Source organism: Carettochelys insculpta, chromosome 32 (assembly GCF_033958435.1).
Source record: "Carettochelys insculpta isolate YL-2023 chromosome 32, ASM3395843v1, whole genome shotgun sequence".
NCBI lineage: Eukaryota > Metazoa > Chordata > Testudines > Carettochelyidae > Carettochelys > Carettochelys insculpta.
In genome coordinates this window covers 3,753,340-3,779,618 of record NC_134168.1, presented here as the reverse complement: position 1 = coordinate 3,779,618, position 26,279 = coordinate 3,753,340, and the positions used below count along the sequence as shown (strand labels likewise).

General features: G+C 53.1%; 4 protein-coding genes across 4 annotated transcripts; 3 read left to right on the top strand and 1 right to left on the bottom strand.

Annotated features, from left to right (window-relative positions):
- The first annotated feature begins 287 nt into the window (after window positions 1-287).
- Window positions 288-1,220, top strand: LOC142005016 (olfactory receptor 10D3-like). The gene has a single exon (XM_074982695.1). The coding sequence runs from the start codon at window positions 288-290 to the stop codon at window positions 1,218-1,220; it is 933 nt and encodes a 310-aa protein (XP_074838796.1).
- A 5,694-nt stretch (window positions 1,221-6,914) lies between these two features.
- LOC142005006 (olfactory receptor 10D3-like) lies at window positions 6,915-7,847 on the top strand. The gene has a single exon (XM_074982681.1). It carries the CDS (start codon window positions 6,915-6,917, stop codon window positions 7,845-7,847), a length of 933 nt encoding a protein of 310 aa, XP_074838782.1.
- A 5,728-nt stretch (window positions 7,848-13,575) lies between these two features.
- On the top strand, window positions 13,576-14,508 carry LOC142004794 (olfactory receptor 10D3-like). The gene has a single exon (XM_074982483.1). The coding sequence runs from the start codon at window positions 13,576-13,578 to the stop codon at window positions 14,506-14,508; it is 933 nt and encodes a 310-aa protein (XP_074838584.1).
- A 4,595-nt stretch (window positions 14,509-19,103) lies between these two features.
- Window positions 19,104-20,048, bottom strand: LOC142005076 (olfactory receptor 6C76-like). The gene has a single exon (XM_074982750.1). The coding sequence runs from the start codon at window positions 20,046-20,048 to the stop codon at window positions 19,104-19,106; it is 945 nt and encodes a 314-aa protein (XP_074838851.1).
- Between the last annotated feature and the right edge of the window lie 6,231 nt (window positions 20,049-26,279).

Genomic DNA, 26,279 nt, shown 5'->3' with positions numbered 1-26,279 from the left:
CTGAAACAGCATCGAACTCTTGACTCTTACACCATTCCTAAAGTCTGTTCTGGTCTGGCTCTGGGCTGAAGAAGTGGGTCTGTCCCACGAAAGCTCATCACCTCATAAATTATTTTGCTAGTCTTTAAAGTGCTACTTGACTGCTTTTTTGTTTTCATTCCTAAAGAAAGTGCGTTGTGGGGGAAGAGGAAGGAAGGGGGAACATTGCCGCTGAAGGGTGACCAGTCTTCTTGTTTCAGTAACTCACTGGCTTTATTTCTCTCTCGTACCCCAGGAAGGAGTCCCAAATGGGGCTGGACAACCACACGGTGGTGACTCACTTCATCCTGTTGGGGATCCCCAACACCGACGGCTTCCAGACCATCCTTTTCTTCACCTTCTTCATCTTCTACTTCTTCACCCTGCTGGGCAACCTGCTCATCTTCTCAGCCATAGTTGCCGACTCCTGCCTCCACACCCCCATGTACTTCTTCCTCTGCAACCTGGCTGTGCTGGACGTTGGCATATCTTCCATCAGTATCCCGAAATTGCTGGCCAACCTCTGGGCCCAGAACAGAACCATCTCGCTGGGCGGGTGCATGGCCCAGCTCTTCTTCTACCACTTCCTGGCCAGCACCGAGAGCCTGCTGTACACTGTCATGGCCTTCGACCGGTACGTGGCCATCTGCCACCCACTGCGATACCTGCTCATCATGAACTGGAGGGTGTGCTCCCTCCTGGCCGCTGGCACCTGGTTCTGCAGCTCCTTCCACGCCACCATCCTCGCCAGCCTGACCTTCACGCTGCCCTACTGCGGCTCCAACGTGGTGGACTATTTCTTCTGCGACATCTTCCCGGTGGCCGAGCTGGCCTGTGCAGACACCTACGTCCTTGAGACCGTGACCTTCATCAACATTGGGGTGGTGCCCATGACCTGCTTCGTCCTCATCCTCGCCTCCTACGTCAGGATCATGTACTCGGTCCTGAGGATGAGCTCGGGGGAAGGGCGGCGGAAAGCCGTCTCCACTTGCAGCTCCCATCTGGTGGTGGTGACCATGTTCTTTGGGCCCTGTGCCTTGGTCTACACTCAGCCCCAGCTGAGCAAAGTCCTGGTGACTCCTGTGGACATTTTTGGCAACCTGGTGACACCCATGCTGAACCCGCTCATCTACACGCTGCGGAACAAGGAGGTGAAAGCCGCTCTCAGAAAACTGAGAGGGGCTGAGAGACCTGAACGTTGACGTGTGGTTCTGTAGGCAAACACATCTGCAGATACACCTATATGGCCCCTCAGCGGCTTTTGTGAACTTCTCTGGCTCATCTCAACACAACCCCACTTAGTGACCTGTCACTTACATATTCCAGATATGTTCCTACACATCCCCAGCCGGCTTTGGCATGCGGTAAAGCTCACGTTTCACAGAATCATAGAATCACAGGGCTGGAAGGGACCTCAGTAGGTCATCTAGTCCAGCCCCCTGCTCCAAGCAGGATCAACCCCCACTAAGTCATCCCAGCCCGGACCTTGTCCAGCCAGGACTTAAAAACCTCAAAGGATGGGGAATCCACCACCTCTCTAGGCAATGCATTCTAATGCTTTACCACCTGCCTGGTAGTTTTTCCTAATATCCAACCTACACCTCTCCCTCTTCAACTTCAGACCATTTCTCCTTGTTCTGCCATCTGACACCACTGAGAAGAGTTTCTCACCCTCCTCTTTAGAGCTCCCCTTCAGGAAGTTGAAGGCTGCTATTAAATCACCCCTCAGTCTTATCTTCTGTAAACTAAACAAGCCCAAATCCCTCAGCCTGTCGTCATAGGTCTTGTGCTCCAGCCCGCTAATAATTTTTGTTGCCCTTTGCTAAAGCTGCTCCAGCAAATCCACATCCTTTTCATACTGGGGGGCCCATGACTGGACACAATACCCAAGATGTGGCCTCACCAGTGCCAAACAAGGGGGAATAACTACTTCTCTAGATCTGCTCGAAATGCTCCTCCTAATGCACCCAGTATGCCGTTAGCCTGCTTGGCTACAAGGCCACACTGTTTACTCACATCCAGCCTTTTCATCCACCATAAGCCCTAAGTCCCTTTCCATCGTACTACTGCTGAGCCAGTCGGTCCCCAGCCTCTAACAAAGTTTGGGATTCTTCCGCCCCAGGTGCAGGACTCTACACTTCTTATTGAACCACATCAGATTTCTTTTGGCCCAGTCCTCCAATTTATCCAGGGCCCTCTGGATTCTCTCTCTACCTTCCAATGTGTCTACCTCTCCCCCTAGTTTTGTGTCAGCTGCAAACTTGTTGAGGGTGCAACCCAGTCCCTCACCCAGGTCATTAATAAAGATGTTGACTAACACCGGCCCCAGAACCGAGCCTTGCGGCACTCCGCTTGAAGCAGACGGCCATCCAGATATTGAGCCATTGACCACTACCCGTTGGGCCCGACCATTTCCAGAGCTTCTTGAGGGACAGGCACACATCTGGGTGTGTCTACACAGCAAGGGTAGTTCAAAAGAACAGCCACTGTTTTGAAATAACTATGTGAGTGTCCACACATTGAAACCTCAATTTGAATATAGTGGATCACTTTGAAATTGGAAAACCATATTGTACGGGGAATAGCGCCTATTTCAAAATAGGGGCTGTGAACACCTGAACTAGAGCCTAGTTTTAAATACGCCACCGTGGCTCTCTTTCGAAATCGGCTCTCTTGTGGGGAGATGCTGCCTTTTTAAAAATCTGAGCGCTATTTGGAAAAGTGTTTTGTGCGTTGCTGCGCTATTTCGTTATAAGCCACTCCACGCTACCTCTTCCAGAATACCGCTGCTGCGCAGCCCTAACCTGTCAGTTTGCATCCTAATTGATTGGAATTTGGAGACCCAAACCTTGTAGAGGACTCTGAAAACCCCAGTTTTACTTCACAGCCGTACAGAGCTCAGACTCTACGTCTGTCACCAGGAGGCAGCACCTCTACCATGAGTATTCCCACGGCTTTTCTGTGACACCTATCAGAGAGGCAGCTGAGCTCGTCTGCATCTTCGAAACCACCCAGACGTCCCGTGGCACCTTAGAGACTAACAGAGATTTTGGAGCACGAGCTTCCGTGGGCACAGAGCTGGTTTGTCGTGCAGCTGATGCAGCGGGTCTTTGCCCATGAAAGCTCATGCTCCAGAATCTCTGTCAGTCTCTAAGGTGCCACGGGACGGCTTGCTCATGGCTGCTCTGCGAACCTTTGAGCACCCTTCTTGAACTGTGAACACCAGAAGTGGGCTCGGTGCCCCCCAGCCCCTTTGTCTTTGCCCAGCCCTCAGCCAGGATGGGGAAGCCCTCCTGCCTTGCCCCCCACCACCTCCTCCACCTCGGGTGCCAGGGCCAGGCACCGTGGCCTGCTTTCCTCACCTGTCCTTGGCTCAGACCAGGGTTAGGTACACACCCTGGGTAGTCTTCCACCAATGCTGCCAGAGGACAGGCTGAGGTCAGGTTACCCTGCCCGCCCGCCCACCTGAGACCCTGAGACCAGCAATCAGGCCCGACTCCTGAGCAATGCTCCCTTCACCACCCTGGGTGGTCCTGGTAAGCCCCCCCAAATGTTCCATCCCCCCTGCCCTGCACGCTCCGACCCCTGGCCTGACTCCTCCACCCCCATCCTCAGCTCTGACCACCCCCACACCTGACAACCCCTTCCCCTGAGCCCCCCTCACCTGCACCTCACCTACCTTGCTGTCTGCACCGGCCACCCCTCCCCTGAGCTCTCCAGACCCTGCCCCCCCCCATCCACCCCCACAGCCCTGACTGCCTCCACCAGACAGAGGGTTCCTGCTGTAGGTCTCTCCCCCAACCCACACCCAGAGAAGCCACAGGAACCCCGCCTGTGGCCCCAGGCATAGTAGCCCCTCCCCTCCCAAAGACACCCTGAGTTTCCCCCACCCCCCAGGGAGGAGCCCTGGGCCACCCAGGAACACGCCCCCCACCATCCCCAGACCCAGCCCACACTCCAGACACAGCTGGGTTATGCCCCAGGCAGGCAGCAGGGTGTGCAGGTGGGGGGCGCAGGGGGTGAGTAGCTAACAGGGCTGGGTTGGGTCTGGGGAAGAGGTGGGTACAGCTGTCGCTGTCTCAGGACAAGTGGGGGATGGAGCTGTGATTGCCCAGGGAATCTCTGCTTCGGACTGGGGCGTGCTTGGTATTTCTGTGGCCCGGGGAGGCCAGCAGCAGTGGCCCGGGTAGGGGCGCATGTTTGCATTTTGGGTCTAATTCTTTGGCAACTGTTACACCGCGTCACCCCATCCCCGAGGTGCTAGGCGGAGAAAGGGGAGCTCTGAACACAGCCGAGCGTGGGCTGGGGGCCCAACGATTGTTCTGTCCTGGGGTCCGGGACTGCTGTCCCTGGTCCTGGCCAGGTCTCAGGTCACGGGGGAGGGAGGGCAGAATCCTGACCCTGGTGGTGCTGAGCAGCTGGTTCTTTCAGCGCCATGACACGTCAGGATCTGGCCCCGGGGAGGTGAAGGAGTGATCTCTAAGATGATGCTAAAACTCCCTTAATTAGTGATGCTGCTGAGGTCTGAGGCCAGGAGCCTGGTGGGGATTCAGGGCCCTGGTCCCAAGGGGCCTGAAGGGGATTTAAGGACCAGGGAGAGCCGGGAGGATGCAGGAAGCTGGGAAGATGCTGTGGGGCTGGGCAGCAGCGTGGGGTGATCAGCGGTGGGCGGCCCTGGCCGGCTTAGGGGCGGATTAGGCTCCTGGAGTGATGCCAAGCACCCAGGCTGTACCCCTCTCCGGGGCGATGGGCCCCTCTGGGTAAGGAGGCCGGATGGTGAGATGCCGCAGTCACGGTCGGAGACAGAAGGGAAGAACCCCAGACAGCTGCACCCGCCTCCACCAACGCAGCCAGTGTAAGGGGCCGGCTCTGGTAAAGATCTTCTCGCTCTGTCCCTCAGTCTCTGCCTGTCCCTGACCCTGCCGCGGCCTCGCTCCCAGGGAGAGGGCAGCCGGGGGTTTCCTGCAGAGAAGAATCAATGCAGCTGCCGAGCTGCCCTCTCTGCAGTGCCTCTCAGTGGGGCTGCGTCACTGCAGGGTTTGTCCCCCGGCCCATATCACATCCCCACCGGCCAGCGTCTCGCCACAGCCCTGCCGATCCCACATGGGGGATCTCCCCGGGAAAATGCCCCCAGACGCTTCCTCCTGGCCTTCCGCACCTGATCCCCCTCTTCTGGCCCATCGTGCGGAGCCCAGGCGGGTGATCTCCCAGAGGAATCATTGCTGTAGCTGGGGCCTGGAGAGCCCCTGAAGCGAGCTGTAAACCTGGGTGTGATGGAAACCACACGCACCTTGGGGAGCGGCTGCCCCCTCCTGCACCCCCGGCCTTGGCTATTGTCTGTCTTCTTCGGTCCTTCTCTCTTTAACCTCCATAACCTCCCACCCCACTTCCCATTATTAGCAACGTTGGGATAATACGCTCAGGTGTCTGCATGTTTCACCGCCCTCCTCTTCCTAAGCACAAGCACCTAGCGCATCCTGCAATTAGGAGAACACATCCCTATTGGAACAGAGCCCTGCCCTGCCCACGTGGCGTCCCTCCGCCTGCAGAAACTGGGAGAGAAACAACCAAAGTCAGCTGAGGAAAGGTCAGCCAGGAAGGGACACTGTAGGGTACTATGGAGAGAAGACCGGGAAAAGGGCTGGTCAGAGTATGACTGAAAAATAGGAGCAAGAGAGGAGGTAAGAGAAGTGAAAAATGGAATAGAATCAAATAGACGTTCCTCCTGCGTCTCTGAGCGTAAGATCCGGAATGCAGGTGCTGTGAATTTCTGTGTTCAGCACCATTCATAGGAGCGTCATGAGCAGGACATGAGAAGTAATTCGTCCGCTCTGCGGTGACCTGGTAAGATCTCAGCTGGAGGGCTGTGTCCAGCTCTGGCCCTGCATTTTAGGAAAGAAGAGGAGGAATTGGGGAGGGTCCAGAGAAGAGCCACTGAAAGGATTGAAGGTCCAGAAAATCTGACCTGTGAGAGAAAGGAGAAGAATTGGGGGTTTTTCAGTTTGGAGAAGAAAAGGTGAGAGGGGACTTGATGGCCATTTTCAAGGACCTAAACCGGCGTTACAAGGAGGAGGGAGAAAATTGTTCTCCTTGGCCTCAGAGGACAGGACAAGGAGCAATGGGCTTAAACTGCAGCCAGCGAGGTGTAGGCTGGCCATTGGGAAAAAGGGTTCTGGCTGTCAGGGTGTTTAAGCACTGGAATAAATTGCCGAGAGAGGTTGTAGAATCTCCACCAGCGGAGCTACTTAAGAAAAGGTTAGATAAATATTTCATAGGGAGGATACACAGGTTACACCTCTCTCATCTGGAACTCTCTTGTCCAGCAAATTCCGTACTCCAGCTTGTATTTAATTAGCCGGACGACCACGTCTCCCGGGTGTGGCCAAGTTTCCTGCAGCCACCCAAAGTTTCTTTCCAGCCGCCAGGCCTGGCTCTCAGTGTTCGGTGCTGTTACTTAGCTGTAATTTACCCCTCAACGTGGTCTGAGAGCCGAGTCAGCAGTGGCGGTGTTGCTAACGTGCCAGACAACATTGACCTCCTGGGAGCCGTCAAATTCTCTCGTCTGCCACCGGGCGGCTCCTGCGGGTGTGGGATAAGAGAGGTTCAGCTTGTGAATATTGCTTGGTTGTGCCGTGAGGGGCCAGAGACTGGTCTTGAGGAAATCTTGAGGGCCATTGAAGTTCAGGTCTTGTAGGATTCTGTGATTCCACCAGCGCAGTGAGTGCCTGATCCCAATAAGCATTACAGTGACCAAAACATACACCACTCCCAACGAAAGTGAGCTGTAGGGGGCAGAGGAAGGAGCGGGGAACATTGCAGCCGTAGGGTGACCGGTCTTCCTGTTTCAGTAACTCACTGGCATTATTTCTCTCTCGTACCCCAGGAAGGTGTCCCAAATGGGGCTGGACAACCGCACGGCGGTGACTCATTTCATCCTGCTGGGGATCCCCAACACCGACGGCTTCCAGACCATCCTCTTCTTCACCTTCTTAGCCTTCTACTTCTTCACCCTGCTGGGCAACCTGCTCATCTTCTCAGCCATCATTGCCGACTCCCGCCTGCACACCCCCATGTACTTCTTCCTCTGCAACCTGGCTGTGCTGGACGTTGGCATATCTTCCATCAGTATCCCGAAATTGCTGGCCAACCTCTGGGCCCAGAACAGAACCATCTCGCTGGGCGGGTGCATGGCCCAGCTCTTCTTCTACCACTTCCTGGGCAGCACCGAGTGCCTGCTCTGCACCGTTATGGCCTTCGACCGGTACGTGGCCATCTGCCACCCGCTGCGCTACCTCGTCATCATGAACCGGAGGGTGTGCGCCCTCCTGGCCGCCGGCAGCTGGATCACCAGCTCCTTCCACGCCACCATCCTTGCCAGCCTGACCTTCACGCTGCCCTACTGCGGCTCCAATGTGGTGGACTATTTCTTCTGCGACATCTTCCCGGTGGCCGAGCTGGCCTGTGCAGACACCTACGTCCTTGAGGCCGTGACCTTCACCAACACCGGGATGGTGCCCATGACCTGCTTCGTCCTCATCCTCGCCTCCTACGTCAGGATCATGTACTCGGTCCTGAGGATGAGCTTGGGGGAAGGGCGGCGGAAAGCCATCTCCACTTGCAGCTCCCACTTGGTGGTGGTGACCATGTTCTTTGGGCCCTGTGCCTTGATCTCCACTCAGCCCCAGCTGAGCAAAGTCCTGGTGACTCCTGTGGACATTTTTGGCAACCTGGTGACACCCATGCTGAACCCGCTCATCTACACGCTGCGGAACAAGGAGGTGAAAGCCGCTCTGAGAAAACTGAGAGGGGCTGAGAGACCTGAACGTTGACGTGTGGTTCTGTAGGCAAACACACCTGCAGATACACCTACATGGCCCCTCAGCGGCTTTTGTGAACTTCTCTGGCTCATCTCCCATCTCAACACAGCCCCACTTAGTGACCTGTCACTTACATATTCCAGATATGTTCCTACACATCCCCAGCCGGCTTTGGCATGCGGTAAAGCTCACGTTTCACAGAATCGTAGAATCACAGGGCTGGAAGGGACCTCAGTAGGTCATCTAGTCCAGCCCCCTGCTCCAAGCAGGATCAACCCCCACTAAGTCATCCCAGCCAGGACCTTGTCCAGCCAGGACTTAAAAACCTCAAAGGATGGGGAATCCACCACCTCTCTAGGCAACGCATTCTAATGCTTTACCACCTGCCTGGTAGTTTTTCCTAATATCCAACCTACACCTCTCCCTCTTCAACTTCAGACCATTTCTCCTTGTTCTGCCATCTGACACCACTGAGAAGAGTTTCTCACCCTCCTCTTTAGAGCTCCCCTTCAGGAAGTTGAAGGCTGCTATTAAATCACCCCTCAGTCTTATCTTCTGTAAACTAAACAAGCCCAAATCCCTCAGCCTGTCCTCATAGGTCTTGTGCTCCAGCCCGCTAATAATTTTTGTTGCCCTTTGCTAAAGCTGCTCCAGCAAATCCACATCCTTTTCATACTGGGGGGCCCATGACTGGACACAATACCCAAGATGTGGCCTCACCAGTGCCAAACAAGGGGGAATAACTACTTCTCTAGATCTGCTCGAAATGCTCCTCCTAATGCACCCAGTATGCCGTTAGCCTGCTTGGCTACAAGGCCACACTGTTTACTCACATCCAGCCTTTTCATCCACCATAAGCCCTAAGTCCCTTTCCATCGTACTACTGCTGAGCCAGTCGGTCCCCAGCCTCTAACAAAGTTTGGGATTCTTCCGCCCCAGGTGCAGGACTCTACACTTCTTATTGAACCACATCAGATTTCTTTTGGCCCAGTCCTCCAATTTATCCAGGGCCCTCTGGATTCTCTCTCTACCTTCCAATGTGTCTACCTCTCCCCCTAGTTTTGTGTCAGCTGCAAACTTGTTGAGGGTGCAACCCAGTCCCTCACCCAGGTCATTAATAAAGATGTTGACTAACACCGGCCCCAGAACCGAGCCTTGCGGCACTCCGCTTGAAGCAGACGGCCATCCAGATATTGAGCCATTGACCACTACCCGTTGGGCCCGACCATTTCCAGAGCTTCTTGAGGGACAGGCACACATCTGGGTGTGTCTACACAGCAAGGGTAGTTCAAAAGAACAGCCACTGTTTTGAAATAACTATGTGAGTGTCCACACATTGAAACCTCAATTTGAATATAGTGGATCACTTTGAAATTGGAAAACCATATTGTACGGGGAATAGCGCCTATTTCAAAATAGGGGCTGTGAACACCTGAACTAGAGCCTAGTTTTAAATACGCCACCGTGGCTCTCTTTCGAAATCGGCTCTCTTGTGGGGAGATGCTGCCTTTTTAAAAATCTGAGCGCTATTTGGAAAAGTGTTTTGTGCGTTGCTGCGCTATTTCGTTATAAGCCACTCCACGCTACCTCTTCCAGAATACCGCTGCTGCGCAGCCCTAACCTGTCAGTTTGCATCCTAATTGATAGGAATTTGGAGACCCAAACCTTGTAGAGGACTCTGAAAACCCCAGTTTTACTTCACAGCCGTACAGAGCTCAGACTCTACGTCTGTCACCAGGAGGCAGCACCTCTACCATGAGTATTCCCACGGCTTTTCTGTGACACATATCAGAGAGGCAGCTGAGCTCGTCTGTATCTTCGAAACCACCCAGACGTCCCGTGGCACCTTAGAGACTAACAGAGATTTTGGAGCACGAGCTTCCGTGGGCACAGAGCTGGTTTGTCGTGCAGCTGATGCAGCGGGTCTTTGCCCACGAAAGCTCATGCTCCAGAATCTCTGTCAGTCTCTAAGGTGCCACGGGACGGCTTGCTCATGGCTGCTCTGCGAACCTTTGAGCACCTTTCTTGAACTGTGAACACCAGAAGTGGGCTCGGTGCCCCCCAGCCCCTTTGTCTTTGCCCAGCCCTCAGCCAGGATGGGGAAGCCCTCCTGCCTTGCCCCCCACCACCTCCTCCACCACGGGTGCCAGGGCCAGGCACCGTGGCCTGCTTTCCTCACCTGTCCTTGGCTCAGACCAGGGTTAGGTACACACCCTGGGTAGTCCTCCACCAATGCTGCCGGAGGACAGGCTGAGGTCAGGTTACCCTGCCCGCCCGCCCACCTGAGACCCTGAGACCAGCAATCAGGCCCAACTCCTGAGCAATGCTCCCTTCACCACCCTGGGTGGTCCTGGTAAGCCCCCCCAAATGTTCCATCCCCCCTGCCCTGCACGCTCCGACCCCTGGCCTGACTCCTCCACCCCCATCCTCAGCTCTGACCACCCCCACACCTGACAACCCCGTCCCCTGAGCCCCCTCTTCTGCACCTCCCCCTACCTTGCTGTCTGCACCGGCCACCCCTCCCCTGAGCTCTCCAGACCCTGCCCCCCCCCCCATCCACCCCCACAGCCCTGACTGCCTCCACCAGACAGAGGGTTCCTGCTGTAGGTCTCTCCCCCAACCCACACCCAGAGAAGCCACAGGGAACCCCGCCTGTGGCCCCAGGCATAGTAGCCCCTCCCCTCCCAAAGACACCCTGAGTTTCCCCCACCCCCCAGGGAGGAGCTCTGGGCCACCCAGGAACACGCCCCCCCCCATCCCCAGACCCAGCGCACACTCCAGACACAGCTGGGTTATGCCCCAGGCAGGCAGCAGGGTGTGCAGGTGGGGGGCGCAGGGGGTGAGTAGCTAACAGGGCTGGGTTGGGTCTGGGGAAGAGGTGGGTACAGCTGTCGCTGTCTCAGGACAAGTGGGGGATGGAGCTGTGATTGCCCAGCGAATCTCTGCTTCGGACTGGGGCGTGCTTGGTATTTCTGTGGCCCGGGGAGGCCAGCAGCAGTGGCCCGGGTAGGGGCGCATGTTTGCATTTTGGGTCTAATTCTTTGGCAACTGTTACACCGCGTCACCCCATCCCCGAGGTGCTAGGCGGAGAAAGGGGAGCTCTGAACACAGCCGAGCGTGGGCTGGGGGCCCAATGATTGTTCTGTCCTGGGGTCCGGGACTGCTGTCCCTGGGCCTGGCCAGGTCTCAGGTCACGGGGGAGGGAGGGCAGAATCCTGACCCTGGTGGTGCTGAGCAGCTGGTTCTTTCAGCGCCATGACACATCAGGATCTGGCCCCGGGGAGGTGAAGGAGTGATGTCTAATATGATGCTAAAACTCCCTTAATTAGTGATGCTGCTGAGGTCTGAGGCCAGGAGTCTGGTGGGGATTCAGGGCCCTGGTCCCAAGGGGCCTGAAGGGGATTTAAGGACCAGGGAGAGCCGGGAGGATGCAGGAAGCTGGGAAGATGCTGTGGGGCTGGGCAGCAGCGTGGGGTGATCAGCGGTGGGCGGCCCTGGCTGGCTTAGGGGCGGATTAGGGCTCCTGGAGGGATGCCAAGCACCCAGGCTGTACCCCTCTCTGGGGCGATGGGCCCCTCTGGGTAAGGAGGCCGGATGGTGAGATGCAGCAGTCACGGTCGGGGACAGAAGGGAAGAACCCCAGACAGCTGCACCCGCCTCCGCCAACGCAGCCAGTGTAAGGGGCCGGCTCTGGTAAAGATCTTCTCGCTCTGTCCTTCAGTCTCTGCCTGTCCCTGACCCTGCCGCGGCCTCGCTCCCAGGGAGAGGGCAGCCGGGGGTTTCCTGCAGAGAGAAATCAGTGCAGCTGCCGAGCCTCCCTCTCTGCAGTGCCTCTCAGTGGGGCTGCGTCACTGCAGGGTTTGTCCCCCTGGCCCATATCACATCCCCACCGGCCAGAGTCTCGCCACAGCCCTGCCGATCCCACATGGGGGATCTCCCCAGGAAAATGCCCCCAGATGCTTCCTCCTGGCCTTCCGCACCTGATCCCCCTCTTCTGGCCCATCGTGCGGAGCCCAGGCGGGTGATCTCCCAGAGGACATGCTGTGGCTGGGGGGCTGGAATCATTGCTGTAGCTGGGGCTTGGAGAGCCCCTGAAGCGAGCTGTAAACCTGGGTGTGATGGAAACCACACGCACCTTGGGGAGCGGCTGCCCCCTCCTGCACCCCCGGCCTTGGCTATTGTCTGTCTTCTTCGGTCCTTCTCTCTTTAACCTCCATAACCTTCCGCCCCACTTCCCATTATTAGCAACGCTGGGGTAATACGCTCAGGTGTCTGCATGTTTCACCGCCCTCCTCTTCCTAAGCACAAGCACCTAGCGCATCCTGCAATTAGGAGAACACATCCCTATTGAAACAGAGCCCTGCCCTGCCCGCGCGGCGTCCCTCCGCCTGCAGAAACTGGGAGAGAAACAACCAAAGTCAGCTGAGGAAAGGGCAGCCAGGAAGGGCCACTGTAGGGTACTATGGAGAGAAGACCGGGAAAAGGGCTGGTCAGAGTATGGCTGAAACATAGGAGCAAGATAGGAGGGAAGAGAAGTAAAAAATGGAATAGAATCAAATAGACGTTCCTCCTCCGTCTCTGAGCGTAAGATCCGGCATGCAGGTGCTGTGAATTTCTGTGTTCAGCACCATTCAGAGGAGCGTCATGAGCAGGACAGGAGAAGTAATTCTTCCGCTCTGCGGTGACCTGGTAAGATCTCAGCTGGAGGGCTGTGTCCAGCTCTGGCCCTGCATTTGAGGAAAGAAGAGGAGGAATTGGGGAGGGTCCAGAGAAGAGCCACTGAAAGGATTGAAGGTCCAGAAAATCTGACCTGTGAGAGAAAGGAGAAGAATTGGGGGTTTTTCAGTTTGGAGAAGAGAAGGTGAGAGGGGACTTGATGGCCATTTTCAAGGACCTAAACCGGCGTTACAAGGAGGAGGGAGAAAATTGTTCCCTTGGCCTCAGAGGACAGGACAAGGAGCAATGGGCTTAAACTGCAGCCAGCGAGGTGTACGCTGGACATTGGGAAAAAGGGTTCTGGCTGTCAGGGTGTTTAAGCACTGGAATAAATTGCCTAGGGAGGTTGTAGAATCTCCACCAGCGGAGCTACTTAAGAAAAGGTTAGATAAATATTTCATAGGGAGGATACACAGGTTACACCTCTCTCATCTGGAACTCTCTTGTCCAGCAAATTCCGTACTCCAGCTTGTATTTAATTAGCCGGACGACCACGTCTCCCGGGTGTGGCCAAGTTTCCTGCAGCCACCCAAAGTTTCTTTCCAGCCGCCAGGCCTGGCTCTCAGTGTTCGGTGCTGTTACTTAGCTGTAATTTACCCCTCAACGTGGTCTGAGAGCCGAGTCAGCAGTGGCGGTGTTGCTAACGTGCCAGACAACATTGACCTCCTGGGAGCCGTCAAATTCTCTCGTCTGCCACCGGGCGGCTCCTGCGGGTGCGGGATAAGAGAGGTTCAGCTTGTGAATATTGCTTGGTTGTGCCGTGAGGGGCCAGAGACTGGTCTTGAGGAAATCTTGAGGGCCATTGAAGTTCAGGTCTTGTAGGATTCTGTGATTCCACCAGCGCAGTGAGTGCCTGATCCCAATAAGCATTACAGTGACCAAAACATACACCACTCCCAACGAAAGTGAGCTGTAGGGGGCAGAGGAAGGAGCGGGGAACATTGCAGCCGTAGGGTGACCGGTCTTCCTGTTTCAGTAACTCACTGGCATTATTTCTCTCTCGTACCCCAGGAAGGTGTCCCAAATGGGGCTGGACAACCGCACGGCGGTGACTCATTTCATCCTGCTGGGGATCCCCAACACCGACGGCTTCCAGACCATCCTCTTCTTCACCTTCTTAGCCTTCTACTTCTTCACCCTGCTGGGCAACCTGCTCATCTTCTCAGCCATCATTGCCGACTCCCGCCTGCACACCCCCATGTACTTCTTCCTCTGCAACCTGGCCGTGCTGGACGTTGGCATATCTTCCATCAGTATCCCGAAATTGCTGGCCAGCCTCTGGGCCCAGAACAGAACCATCTCGCTGGGCGGGTGCATGTCCCAGCTCTTCTTCTACCACTTCCTGGGCAGCACCGAGTGCCTGCTCTGCACCGTCATGGCCTTCGACCGGTACGTGGCCATCTGCCACCCGCTGCGCTACCTCGTCATCATGAACCGGAGGGTGTGCGCCCTCCTGGCCGCCGGCAGCTGGATCACCAGCTCCTTTCACGCCACCATCCTCACCAGCCTGACCTTCACGCTGCCCTACTGCGGCTCCAACGTGGTGGACTATTTCTTCTGTGACATCTTCCCGGTGGCCGAGCTGGCCTGTGCAGACACCTACGTCCTTGAGACCGTGACCTTCACCAACACTGGGATGGTGCCCATGACCTGCTTCGTCCTCATCCTCGCCTCCTACGTCAGGATCATGTACTCGGTCCTGAGGATGAGCTCGGGGGAAGGGCGGCGGAAAGCCGTCTCCACTTGCAGCTCTCATCTGGTGGTGGTGACCATGTTCTTTGGGCCCTGTGCCCTGGTCTACACCCAGCCCCAGCTGAGCAAAGTCCTGGTAACTCCTGTGGACATTTTTGGCAACCTGGTGACACCCATGCTGAACCCGCTCATCTACACGCTGCGGAACAAGGAGGTGAAAGCCGCTCTCAGAAAACTGAGAGGGGCTGAGAGACCTGAACGTTGATGTGTGGTTCTATAGGCAAACACATCTGCAGATACACCTACATGGCCCCTCAGTGGCTTTTGTGAACTTCTCTGGCTCATCTCAACACAGCCCCACTTAGTGACCTGTCACTTACATATTTCAGATATGTTCCTACACATCCCCAGCCAGCTTTGGCATACGGTAAAGCTCACGTTTCCAATGGACAGGCTGTGATGGAGTGGGGGGAGTGCATGTGTGAGTCAGGCTGGATGTCTGAGGCAAGCAGCAGCTCCCAGTGGCTAAGGATGACCCTGGGGCTACAACTGGCAGGTAACACCTCTGCCCTGTACAAAGAGGAGGGAGGAGCCGAGCTGGGTTTTGAATCAGGGGCGGCAGTTAGGAAGCTGGGGAAAGAGGAGCTGGAAGGCAGCCAGCCGGAGGAGGGGGAAAGCTACACCCCAGAGGGGCACCCTCGGGCTCCCCTCTCCAGGATGGGTTGGAAGGACTGTCTCTGACTGCTGTACTGTCGCTTCTGTGAGAAACTGGGCATCTGTTGTCTAATAAACCTCCTGTTGTACCTGCTGAGTGAGAGTCACTCCTGCCAGTGGATGGGGTGCAGTGCAGGCGGACCCCTGAACCCCATCACACAAGCACACATCAGGCTGTGTCTCCACACTGGAGGTATACCTCTCTCACAGAGCTGGAAGGGACCTTCAGAGGTCATCCAGTCTACTCCCCTGCTTTCACACCACAATCTATCACCATCCCTGGCAGGTTATTTTCTATAACTGATTGCCACAGACCCATAAATGGCTCCTCCAACGCTTGGACTCACTACCCCAGGTTTTGCAGACCAGTGCTCAAACCACCAAGCTATCGCTCACCCAAGTGTTCCCCTTTCAAAATAACTATGTGAGTGTCTAGACAATGCAACCAGTATTTCAGAATAACGTTGCCTGCGTCTACAGAATGCAACCTCTATTGTGGTTGCCTTATTTTGGAATTGGTAAACCTCATTGTCTGTGGAACAGCATCTATTTCAAAACAGGGGCTGTGTGGACACAGAGTAGAGCCTATTCCAAATAAGCCACAGTGCATCCAATAGCTCTCTTTTGAAATAGGCTCTCTTGTGGGTAGATGCTGTGGTTAGAAATATCTGAGTGGTATTTTGAAATGCATTTTGTGTGTAGCATTTCGGTATAAGCTACCCCACGATACCTCTTCCAGAGCAGCTTATGCAAGAATAACCCTGCTGCATAGATGTAACCTGTCAGACTGCATCCAAATTAACAGGAATTGGAGACCCAAACCTTGTAGAGGTCTCTGAAAACCTCAGCTGTATTACACAGCTGTACAGAGCTCAGACTCTTTATGTCTGCCCTTGCGAGGCAGCTTTTCTAGTGCACAGATTCTCATGTCTGTCCTGTGAACTCTTTCAGCACCTTTCTTGAATTGCCAGCGCCAGGACTGAGCTCAGTGTTACACCAGTGGCTGTACCAGTGTCAAACCAAGAGGGGAAATCACCTTTCTCCCACTCCAGGTTCCCCCTTCAGGCCTCCCATGCTGATGGTAGCTTTGTTCCCCAGCATCATGCTGGGAGTTATCACCCACCACAACCTCCAGGTCTTTTTCAAAGTCACTGCGCCTGAGCCCTGCAAGCACGTCCTGGATTCCGTCTTCCCAGATACTCCCCCTTATGTTTAGCTGCATTAAAACACGCATGGGTGGCTTGCACTCCACTTACAGAGTGACCCTGGTCCAGGCTGGGGAGGATGCTGGGGGAGCTAATCCAGGGTTGGGGTCCAGGGTGCCCTCAGTGGAGTTGTACCAGAGTGAGGGAGGAGGTGTTAATGCTACGCTGAGATTCAGGGGACTGATCAAACTATGCTGTTTGGACTGAGGTAGGGCAGTCGGGTTACAGGGTGTGGGGGAGGCCGAGGGTGAGTACATGCAGGTCGGAGCCGATGAGGGTGAGGCTGGAAGTTAGGTGAGTAAAAGCATCTCCCTGGGGATCTTCCCGGGACTGAAAAGCCTCTAGGGGTGGAGGTTCCCGCCATCTCCCTAGGCCACACATTCCAGTGCTTCACCACCCCCCTGGGCTATGTCTGCACCAGCGAGGTTTTTCCGAAAGAGCAGTCCTCATGGAGCCGGATTTTTCGATCCCCAGCCTGAGCGTGTTTCCCTGCTGAGCAGTTCAGAGGTGGGAAAGCCATCCAGAAAGCTCCCATTGGAGCCCCCCTTGCTCTCCCAAGGGAAAGCCAGACCCCGATGCAAAAGGCATACCAGATCCATGAGATCTGAGCAGCCATGGTGGCCAGATGAGGTGCCAGCCCCATGTCTCCCTTGTGTATCTTTGGCTATGAGACTATGAGACTATGAGACTGCCTTGCCTGAAGGGCAGTACTCTAGTGACCCATTTGCTTGGGGTGGGGGGCTGGAATCATTGCTCTACAAAACCAGAGCCTCTGACCACCAGAGCTCATCAAAGATAAGCCGAGAGTCAGCAGGGAAAGTGATCAGAGAGTACTGGCCAGCGCGATGGGCAGTGGTCCCAGAAGAACAGTTCTCAAGCTAGTTTGGAAGGAATCACAAAAGAGGAGAGTTTGAAGGGGGGTCGGTGATGTAGCTTTGCAGATGGTTCCGGGGAATTCTTCCTACTCATAAGGGGCAGCCTGGAGGTAACATGTCTGAGCGTCTAAAGTGGGTAAAACATGATGCCATCAATGGGCAATTGCAGGGTGGAGCGGATGTCTGAAGAGTGATGGGAGAGGACTGGGTAGGAACCGAAGCAGAAGCGGTGGGTCTATGAAACGAAGATGAATTGCCTGTATTTGAGGAAAGGTCAAATGGGACCCACGAGGCTGAGATTTTCCTACGTTTTCATTTTGACGATGATTGTTGAAGCAAGAACAGTTTCGGAAATTTGGGATTCCCCCGACCTCTTCCTGGGAAGATTCCCTTCCAAGGTCAAAGGGGAACCCAGATAGGTTCCCTTATTACAATACAATGAATAAAGACATATACAGGCTGCATTTGCCAGAGTTCTCTCCTATTTGTCTATTTAAGGCTCAGTGCAAACGTTGCTTCTCTCAGTTCAAAGATCACAAATTTAATCACCAAAACAATATTACCAACAACATGCCACAAAGACAAGCACAAAAGGCGACTGGTACAAACAGGCAGACCAAGGGGAGGTACAAGAGATGGGGAACACCACAACAGTAAGGGGTGCACACATTTTAGCAACTAAGTAGTCATGTTAAGCTCTGCAATGGACAATTTCTCTCTCTGGTGCATTGACTATCCAAAGATCAGAGTTTATTGTGTCCCCTTTGACAGGGGACTTGCTCTTAGCACAGAAAGGTAAAACAGCAAATATTGGCTGGAATTTAAACAATACAAATGGGAATTACAAATACAGCAGGGAGAATTTTTTTTCAGGTGAATAATTTCACCTGCAAAAGCAAAAAAAGAAAAAAATACAGTCTGAAATCAACTAAAAGTATTAGTAAGTTCTGTCAGAATTCAAGGACTAGGTTTGACCACAAAAAAAAAAAAAGGGGAAAACAATGATCTGGAAAAGTTCAAAACATTGATTTTCAACATCTTCAAAGATCAAAGACTTGTCACTTTGGAAATGACAACTTCTCCAAACATTTAGCAGGATATTAAAGGTTCAACCCAAACTGCATTTTGTTTACAAATAAGAAACAGTCCTGCGGTGCCTTGGAAGCTAACAAATTATTAGATCATGAACTTTCATGGGCAAAGCCCACTTTGTTTTCCATCTGAGGAAGTGGGTTTTACCCACAAAAGCTTGCGATCTAGTAAATTTGTGAGTGTCTAAGAACTGCTAGTTATTTGTGAAGCTACAGACTAACACAGCTCTACCCCCTACACATTTTGCTTAGTGTTTCATTTCACTGAAAAAAAAAGAAAACTCTAATCATTTCTATTCTGGGAATGAAGGACTGAGAAAGATTCTCCATCTCCGGAAGGCTTCAAATCAACACTGGAAGCCGTCCAGGGATAGTCAAGTGCATTAGAAATGACTGAGTAACGAGTCTCGGTGCATAATTAACAGGTTGGAATTCTACAGGAGATACGGCCAGATGATCTAAGGATCCCCTTGGGGCTTACAGTTTATGGACCTAGACATGAGGAGATAAATTCAACCTTCCGTATACAGCTCAGGATCCCCCCAAGCCCACTGTGAAACCAGGCATGAAGTCAAAAGCCACCCATGTTCTAAGAACACAGGAACAGCCGGACTGGGTCAGACCATAGGCCCATCAAGCCCAGTATCCTACCTTCTGCCAGGTGCCCCACAGGGAATGAACAGAACAGGGAATCATCAAGTGATCAATTCCCTGTCGCTCATTTCCAGCCTCTTGGAAACAGAGGTTAGGGACGCCGCCCAAGCCCGTCCTGGATAATAGCCATGGACGGACCCCAGGCATTTATCTAGTTCCGTTTCAAACTTTGCTATAGTCTTGGCCTTCACGACATTCTCCGGCAAGGAGTCCCACAGGTTAACTGTGTGTTGTGTGAAGAATACTTCCTATTGTCTCTTTTAAACCTCCTGCTGATTAAATTCATCTCATTACTCCTGCCTCTTGGGGAGTTTCCTGTTTTCATGACAGCCTCAGGCACTTAGAAACTGCTTTCCCGCACACGTCCCTGAAGGCCTGTTTGACTTGTTCATTCCGGAGGGAATAGATGTAGGGGTTGAAGAGCTGGGCCACCACAGAATAGAGAAAAGACACGACTTTGTCAAAATCCTCTGAGCCCCGCTGGCCAGGTCGGATGTACCTGAAGATGGAGCTGCTGTAGAGTACCACAACCACCAGGAGGTGGGCAGAGCAGGTGGAGAAGGCTTTTTTCCTTCCTGTAGTGGACGGGATGCGCAAGATAGTCGTGATGATACAGCCATAGGAGACAATGGTGACTGTTAAAGTACCGAGTAAGATAACAATGGCTGAGATCAAGATCATGACCTCGATGTGTCCCGTGTCCGTGCAGGACAGCTGCAGCAAGGCAGCTGTGTCACAGTAGAAATGGTTTACGGTGTTGGGGCCACAGAAGGGTTGTAGCACAACCATACATGTTGGGGGAAACATCAGAGTAAAGCTCACCACCCAGCAGCCCAGCACTAACTGGAAGCAGACCCTGCTGTTCATGATGCTGCTGTAATGCAAAGGCCGGCAGATGGCCACGTAGCGGTCAAAGGACATCATTCCCACGTGGAAAAATATACAAGTGCCCAGCACAAAGAACAGCAGCAGCTGAAGGAAACAGCCATGGGGGGAAATGGATTTTATCTCGGTCAGGAGGCTGTAGAGGAACCGGGGCATGATGACAAAACTGAAGCAGATTTCCAGGACGGAGAAGTTCCGGAGGAAGAAATACATGGGGCTTTGGAGGCGATGGTCCACCAGGGAGAGGGTGACCACAACGGCATTGCCCATCACCGTCAAGAAGAAGACAAGTGACAGGACCACAAACAGGATGAGGTTGATGTGGTGGTTGCTGGAAAGTCCCAAGATGATGAATTCCACCACTGGGGTCTGGTTCTTCATTCTTCACTCACCTGTAAAGAAAAAAAAAAAAAGATAAACATCTGCCAATACCAAGATCAATAGAAGATACGAGACAGAATACTTCGAGGGAAAACGCACACACAATACAGCAATGGGAGCTGGGTGATTAATCTTTCTGGGCTGTCCAGGGGGAAAAAAAAGCCTCACAGAGAAAACAGAAATAAGCTCAGAAGTGCAGGAGAACGACTGACAAATGGAGGGAGAGAGAGAGAGAACAGGAGAGGAAAGGGAGAAATTGCCATAAGTTTTACCCCGATTTTTGACAGATTACAAGGCCAGCGGGCACATGTGTGAACATCTGTTCTGAGCTCCTGTAGGAATAGAACAAGGAAAGTTCCTGACTGAACTGCTTTCCGAACTAGCGCGCAACTTTTAAAAATTCCCCAAACTTTCTTTTAAAAATCTGGGTGATTTCCCAAAGCTTGGAAAGTTCTGCTAATGATTGATTACCCTTCGTCATGGCTCCAACACTGCTGCCACTATGTCATGGCTCCTTCCCACTCTAGCAAGATAAATGCAGAAGTGGTCCCCAGTAAAAGTACCTCCAAAACCTTATCTACCAGGTTTTGGTATAAACTTCCCCCCCAAAATCCTAAAGACCTTAGATTTTGGGGATAAAATTCACTGCCACCACCCAAGTAATAATAAGGAAACCAGGGAGAGACTACTTGGGAAATCTTAGCCCCAAAAGTAAAAACCAGGACACAAACATTAACCAATACCAGGTTAATAAAAAGAAAAAGAAAGAACCTTTATTATTACAACATTATTTATATTGCAAGCCTTATGACTAGATGGAAGAGTTACAAAGTAAAACACATGGGGAGTTTTCACCATGGGCCTAGAACTTAGTTACAAGGAGAGTAAAAGAACATTTTTAAAAAAGTGCCCAGACATCAGATCCCACTTCCCAAACCATAAAACAATAAAGCCTAACGGATCTATCTAAACTATACCACACTTACAGAAGATTGGAGGGGTTGTTCTTGGAGGGAGATATTCTGTGTTTCTCTCCCTTATGGCTGGAAGGAAGAAAAAGAAAAAAGACAGAGAACAGAAGAGGGAGGAGCCAAAATTTAATTCTTACCTACATTTCTATAGGCCAACCCCACCTGGCTTAGCAGGTTAACCCTTTTACTCCCAGGCTGCTGGCTGACCCTCATAATTATAACACCCATACTGTGAAATTTCTGGTTGTTCATTTTCTTCCAGGTCATTGATTAAAAATACACATGGTTACAATTAAAATTAAGTTAAAATACACAGGGCAGAGGACCTGATGCTTTGCGGTTTTCCTAAAAATGCCCACGCTCTGTGATGACTCCCCATACACAAGTCCAGTCTGAGATCCTTCAGGACCCACTCTTTCGTCTGTTAAATCTATTAATTGGGCACCAGTCCAGTTTCTATCATCACTTTAGACTATTAGGATCTGATCCAAACTTCTCTGAAGTCAACCAAAAACTTCTTACCAATTGAGAGGGGGTTTGGGATAACTCTGCTCAAACACTGATGCTTTTGCAGAGGTACTTACAGATTTGGGGACATGAAGAGAGAGTGAAGACACAAATATTCATCTGGGGGCTGGCTTCTGTCTGCATCAAAAAGCACCTTGGCTCTTCTCAAAGCAGGGTCCCCTTACAGCTCTCCAAACACTCCCTCTTTCAACAACTCTTCTTTTACAACAGTATTTCTCCAGGAGCCTGAATGCTGTTGTTCCTCCGAGGCACCTGTTTTGCAGTGAGCAAGCTCATCTATTAGCTTGGGTTTGGAAAAAAAATACAAGAGGTTGCCAACTTTTCTACCATGGGTTTCAGCCCTCCTGAGTCAGACAACAAAAGAGATCTAGGATTTTGCCAGTTGAACATAGTCCTTAGTGGGGTTTCCTAGGAGAATTCTAGGGACTCTTTTAAATCCTAAAGTGAAAGCAAATGTCAAAGGTTTAGACCCTCTAAAATCCATGAAGCTATTGACCTCCTTCAAAACCATCTTCAAGCCCCAGAAGTGCCACTTCTTCAGTGAGAGTCTGGAAACTGTATCAGAGAGGGAGGCCTGTTAGTCTGCAGCTTCAAAAACAACAAGAAGTCCGGTGGCACCTTACAGACTAACAGATATTTTGGAGAATGGCAGCTCTTGTGAGCTACCTCAGTGTGTCCCACTTCGTCCCTTAGTCTTAAATTGCTCTCTCTGCCCAGACGTTGCTCGTTCTATTGAAGCATAACGTGGTCCTTCATTTCACAGGAAGCCTGAACATTCTGGGGGGCAGACACCCACTTTGCCTAGGACCCCTGGCAAGCGTTTCAGTCTCAAGCCACAAAGCAAAAGAAAAGGATTACCCACCGAGCTCTTCAAAGCGTTTTCCCCTCCCAGTCCCAGCGGTGCAGTCACACCCCGCGTAGCCTCACAGGCGGTGAGAGCGGAGACCCTAGAAATCCACAAAGCAAGAACCAAAACGATCACGCAAACCCAGAAGCTGCTGAGCTGAGATTCTCCGGTTCAGGTCTGCCTATTAGTGCCTTTCTTCCAGCCAGAATACAGGGATAAACCGGGGGGACCACTGCCTGCAGCATCAGCCCCTGCCTTTTCAAACTTACCTTGGTCACTCCTGCGGTCTCTGGAGTTCGTTACTGTAATCGCTGGCTGAGAGCCCTGAGACCAATTAGATAACAAGCTTTGCCGAGGTCTCCTTTCTGGTCTCTGAAGGACAAGCAGGCCAAAGTTAAGTTCTTTCTTCCCCATGGGGAATTGAAAGGGTTTGGTCACCGCTTCCCATCTCAGCTGGTTTCCTGGCGAGACACTAGAAAGACAGAACGAAGGCAGACAGTTGTGCGACTGATGTGACTGCGGTAAAGACACAACTGGGTAAAATAGTGTGGAATTCCAAATTCTGCTACAGCCCCTCTCCACGACCTTGGACAACTCCGGGTAGTTCAAGGCATACAGGCACCTGGGGGGATTTTCAAAAGCTCCTAGGTACCTAAATACAACCGAGGTGCTTTAGGTACCTATTTGAAAACTCCCCTAGGTGCCTAAATACCTTAATTCCAGCCAGAGTGCCTTTAATAACCTTGCCCTAGGGAGAGGACAGGAGGAAAAAGAGGAACAGACAGAAACAAGACAGTAGAATTGGTCAGGGGGATGGACAGCGGTCGAAGCTGACCAGCTGCCTGAGTTGTTTCGAGTTGGTTTGCTGGGAGCCACGACCCAGGGGGGCTGGGTGGAGGCTGGTGAGGAGTTGGTTTGCCGGGAGCCACGACCCAGGGGGTCTGGGTGGAGGCTGGTGAGGAGTGGGTTTGCTGGGAGGAGGCTGGTGAGGAGCTGGTTTGCCGGGAGCCATGACCCTGGTGGGCTGGGTGGAGGCTGGTGAGGAGCTGGTTTGCCGGGAGCCACGACCCAGGGGGGCTGGGTGGAGGCTGGTGAGGAGTTGGTTTGCCGGGAGCCACGACCCTGGTGGGCTGGGTGGAGGCTGGTGAGGAGCTGGTTTGCCGGGAGCCACGACCCAGGGGGTCTGGGTGGAGGCTGGTGAGGAGCTGGTTTGCTGGGAGCCATGACCCAGAGGGGCTGGGTGGAGGCTGGTGAGGTATTTAGCAGACATTTATTGAGGTTTCCTCCCAGCCACAGGCCTGCCCCACGGGGTGGGTGAACGGGCCAATGCACCAGAGAATGGTGGAGTTAAGTGGCTCTGGGGCTGCAGTTGACCAGAGCCTGATACCCCCAGACAGTCTGTCAGCTGCAGGGAGCATGGGAGTTGGGGGGCAGGCCCTGGAGCCTGGCTCCCCCCAGAGACGGCCTGCAGGGGAAAGGGGAGCCCACTGGTAGGCATAGAGGGCATTGAAGGTGGGGGCAGTCCCTGAGCCTGGCCAGCGCATGGAGCACCCCACCAAACAGGCTGTGGGGGGCTGCTGGAGGCTGGGGGAGCCCCTCAAAGCACTGCCCCCCCGACCAGAGCAGGGCTGGGGAGCCTTGGACCACTGTCCCACCCTCAGGATGTGGGGGGCCACCGGCCCAGCCATGACCCCCTGGAGAAGCAGCTGGCCAGGGGCTGCCCCCAGAGTGCTGGTCATCCACAGGCTGCAGGCCAGGGCACAACTGGAGGTCGGGGGGCCGGCCAGCAGAGCCCCATCTGCCACCTGGTTAGCAAGCAGCACCAGAGCCCTCCCTCCCAGGAGGAGAGGCTGGACAGGGAGTGCTGCTCTCAGCTGCCTCAGGAGGAGCCCCCTGCCCGTAGCAACCCTCAACCCCGCCTGAGACCCCTGCCCTAACGTCTGCGCCTCCCACCTGCCCTGACTTCTGCACCCCATCCCCCGTCTTCAGCCCCCCCCAGCCCCCGGCCCCCCCTCCCGCCCTCATGTGAATTCACTTAGGTTTTGTCTAACGCACACCCAGAGGCAACGGGTGTCGGGCTTGGCTGGAGTCTTCGCTACCCAGAACGTTGACCCAGTCAGGGTCAGGGTCAGGGTCAGGGTCAGGGTCGATCTTCCGGGGCTCGGTTTCGCGTGCCTACTGAGGACACAGGACGCAGGGCGTGAAGTGTAACAGGTAAAGCCAAGGAGACGTCCTGGGGCACCTGGAGCATAGGTTTCCGCGGGTGAATACATCTTTGCCCACGAAAGATTTTGCGCCAATAAACCTGTTAGTCTAGAAGGTGCCACAGGACTTCTTGGTGTTTTTGCAGATGCAGACTAACACAATTCCCCCCGGTACCTTTTGGGGTAGACAGTCAACCCCGGACTCCTCATTCTCACGCGGAGTAAGGGAGGTTGACAGGGAATCTCCCTCAGTGCAGATGGCCAGGAAGTTTGATTGTAGTTAGAATTGTATCTACCATCGACTTTAAGGTCTGGCGCAGACCTGGCCCAAGAGTTGCAAGAGAAGCAGGACTAGGAACAGGGGGGCACAGACACAAAGCATGAAGAGTAAATGGTGGAAACAGACCTAGGTGGGGTATGAGAAATGCGGTGACCCATATAAGAGGGTGAGTGGCGGTCTCAGGAGCAATACGCCCGTTAGAGCTGCTGGGGCAGGAAGAATATTTGAAATATAGCAGGAATATTTGAAATGTAGCAGGAATACAGCAGGAATAATTTGGAATATAGCAGGAAGAATATTTGAAAGGAAGTATGTACTGTATCCGATTGACAGAGGCCAAGTGTGGAAAGTAGCTTTGGCTTAAAAGAAAGAGAGCAAAACAATATGGAAGAACACAGAGCATTTTATTTCAACATTTCTTAAATGAAATCTGTTCCATTTTTCTTCACAAATGAAATTTTACCCCAGAACTGAGCTACATGGCACATGTATCTCTTGTAATTCACCCCTGCCTGAATCGCGTCATTTTCTTTTCCTTTCAGCAAGAATAACTCAAAAAGTTGAGTTTTGGGAACAAGTCACACCGGAAAGGTTGGATCCTTCAGCTCTTGAAGTCTTCCAGTGAAGACGGTGAACTCCCCCAGAAGACGTGCTTTCAGGAGACAGGAGGTACCCATGTCAAAGCAAAAGTAACTGGGTGACATTCTAAAATCTGCAATACTTGGAGGCCTCACCTGACAGTCCTTACAAGTGTGGTCGTACAATCTATGAAGGTGGTGAGACAAATTAATCTGTGTCTACTGCTCGTGACCCACTGAGGACCGTTGGTGCCCAGCTGGAAATTATTCACCATTCAGTTCCATGTCTGTCCTGTGAGTTTGGGGTTTGGAATTTCATGGGAACCCCTGTCAAGGCGGATCCCCCAACTCTGGCAGTTTGAGAGTAGAAGGTGGGGTCGGAAATAACTTTTAGGTGCCCTGCCTCTAAATGCTTCTTCTCAGAAAAACCTACCCAAGATCACAGATTCCCTGGCCCCTGTGATACACTGACACCGCCCAGGTGCAAAAACCCCTGTGAGAACCCCAGAAGACACACTTGGGGTGTCTCCCTGTGGGGTAGCCACAAGCTCTGAACTGTCCCTCAGGAGAGAGCTTGAAACCAAACCTAGGCAATTCTTTAGTGTCACACACACACACACCTCCCTGCATTCAGGGACAGAGGAATCAGATCCAAGCCTGAAAAAGGTGACTTTGTTAACCAGGCAAAGAAGACACAGTTGGTAAGTACATTTGGTTGCTGGGTGTTACAGAGCCGCTGAAATCAGGTAGATTAAAGCCCAGAGAACGGCTTGCCTTGGGCTCAGATTAAAGTTACAGGATGGGGTGCAGGGGACAGTACCTA

Bases quoted from the DNA above. Each gene is read 5' to 3' on its own strand.
- LOC142005016 (XM_074982695.1), top strand. From the start codon at position 288: ATGGGGCTGGACAACCACACGGTGGTGACTCACTTCATCCTGTTGGGG.
- LOC142005006 (XM_074982681.1), top strand. From the start codon at position 6,915: ATGGGGCTGGACAACCGCACGGCGGTGACTCATTTCATCCTGCTGGGG.
- LOC142004794 (XM_074982483.1), top strand. From the start codon at position 13,576: ATGGGGCTGGACAACCGCACGGCGGTGACTCATTTCATCCTGCTGGGG.
- LOC142005076 (XM_074982750.1), bottom strand. From the start codon at position 20,048: ATGAAGAACCAGACCCCAGTGGTGGAATTCATCATCTTGGGACTTTCC.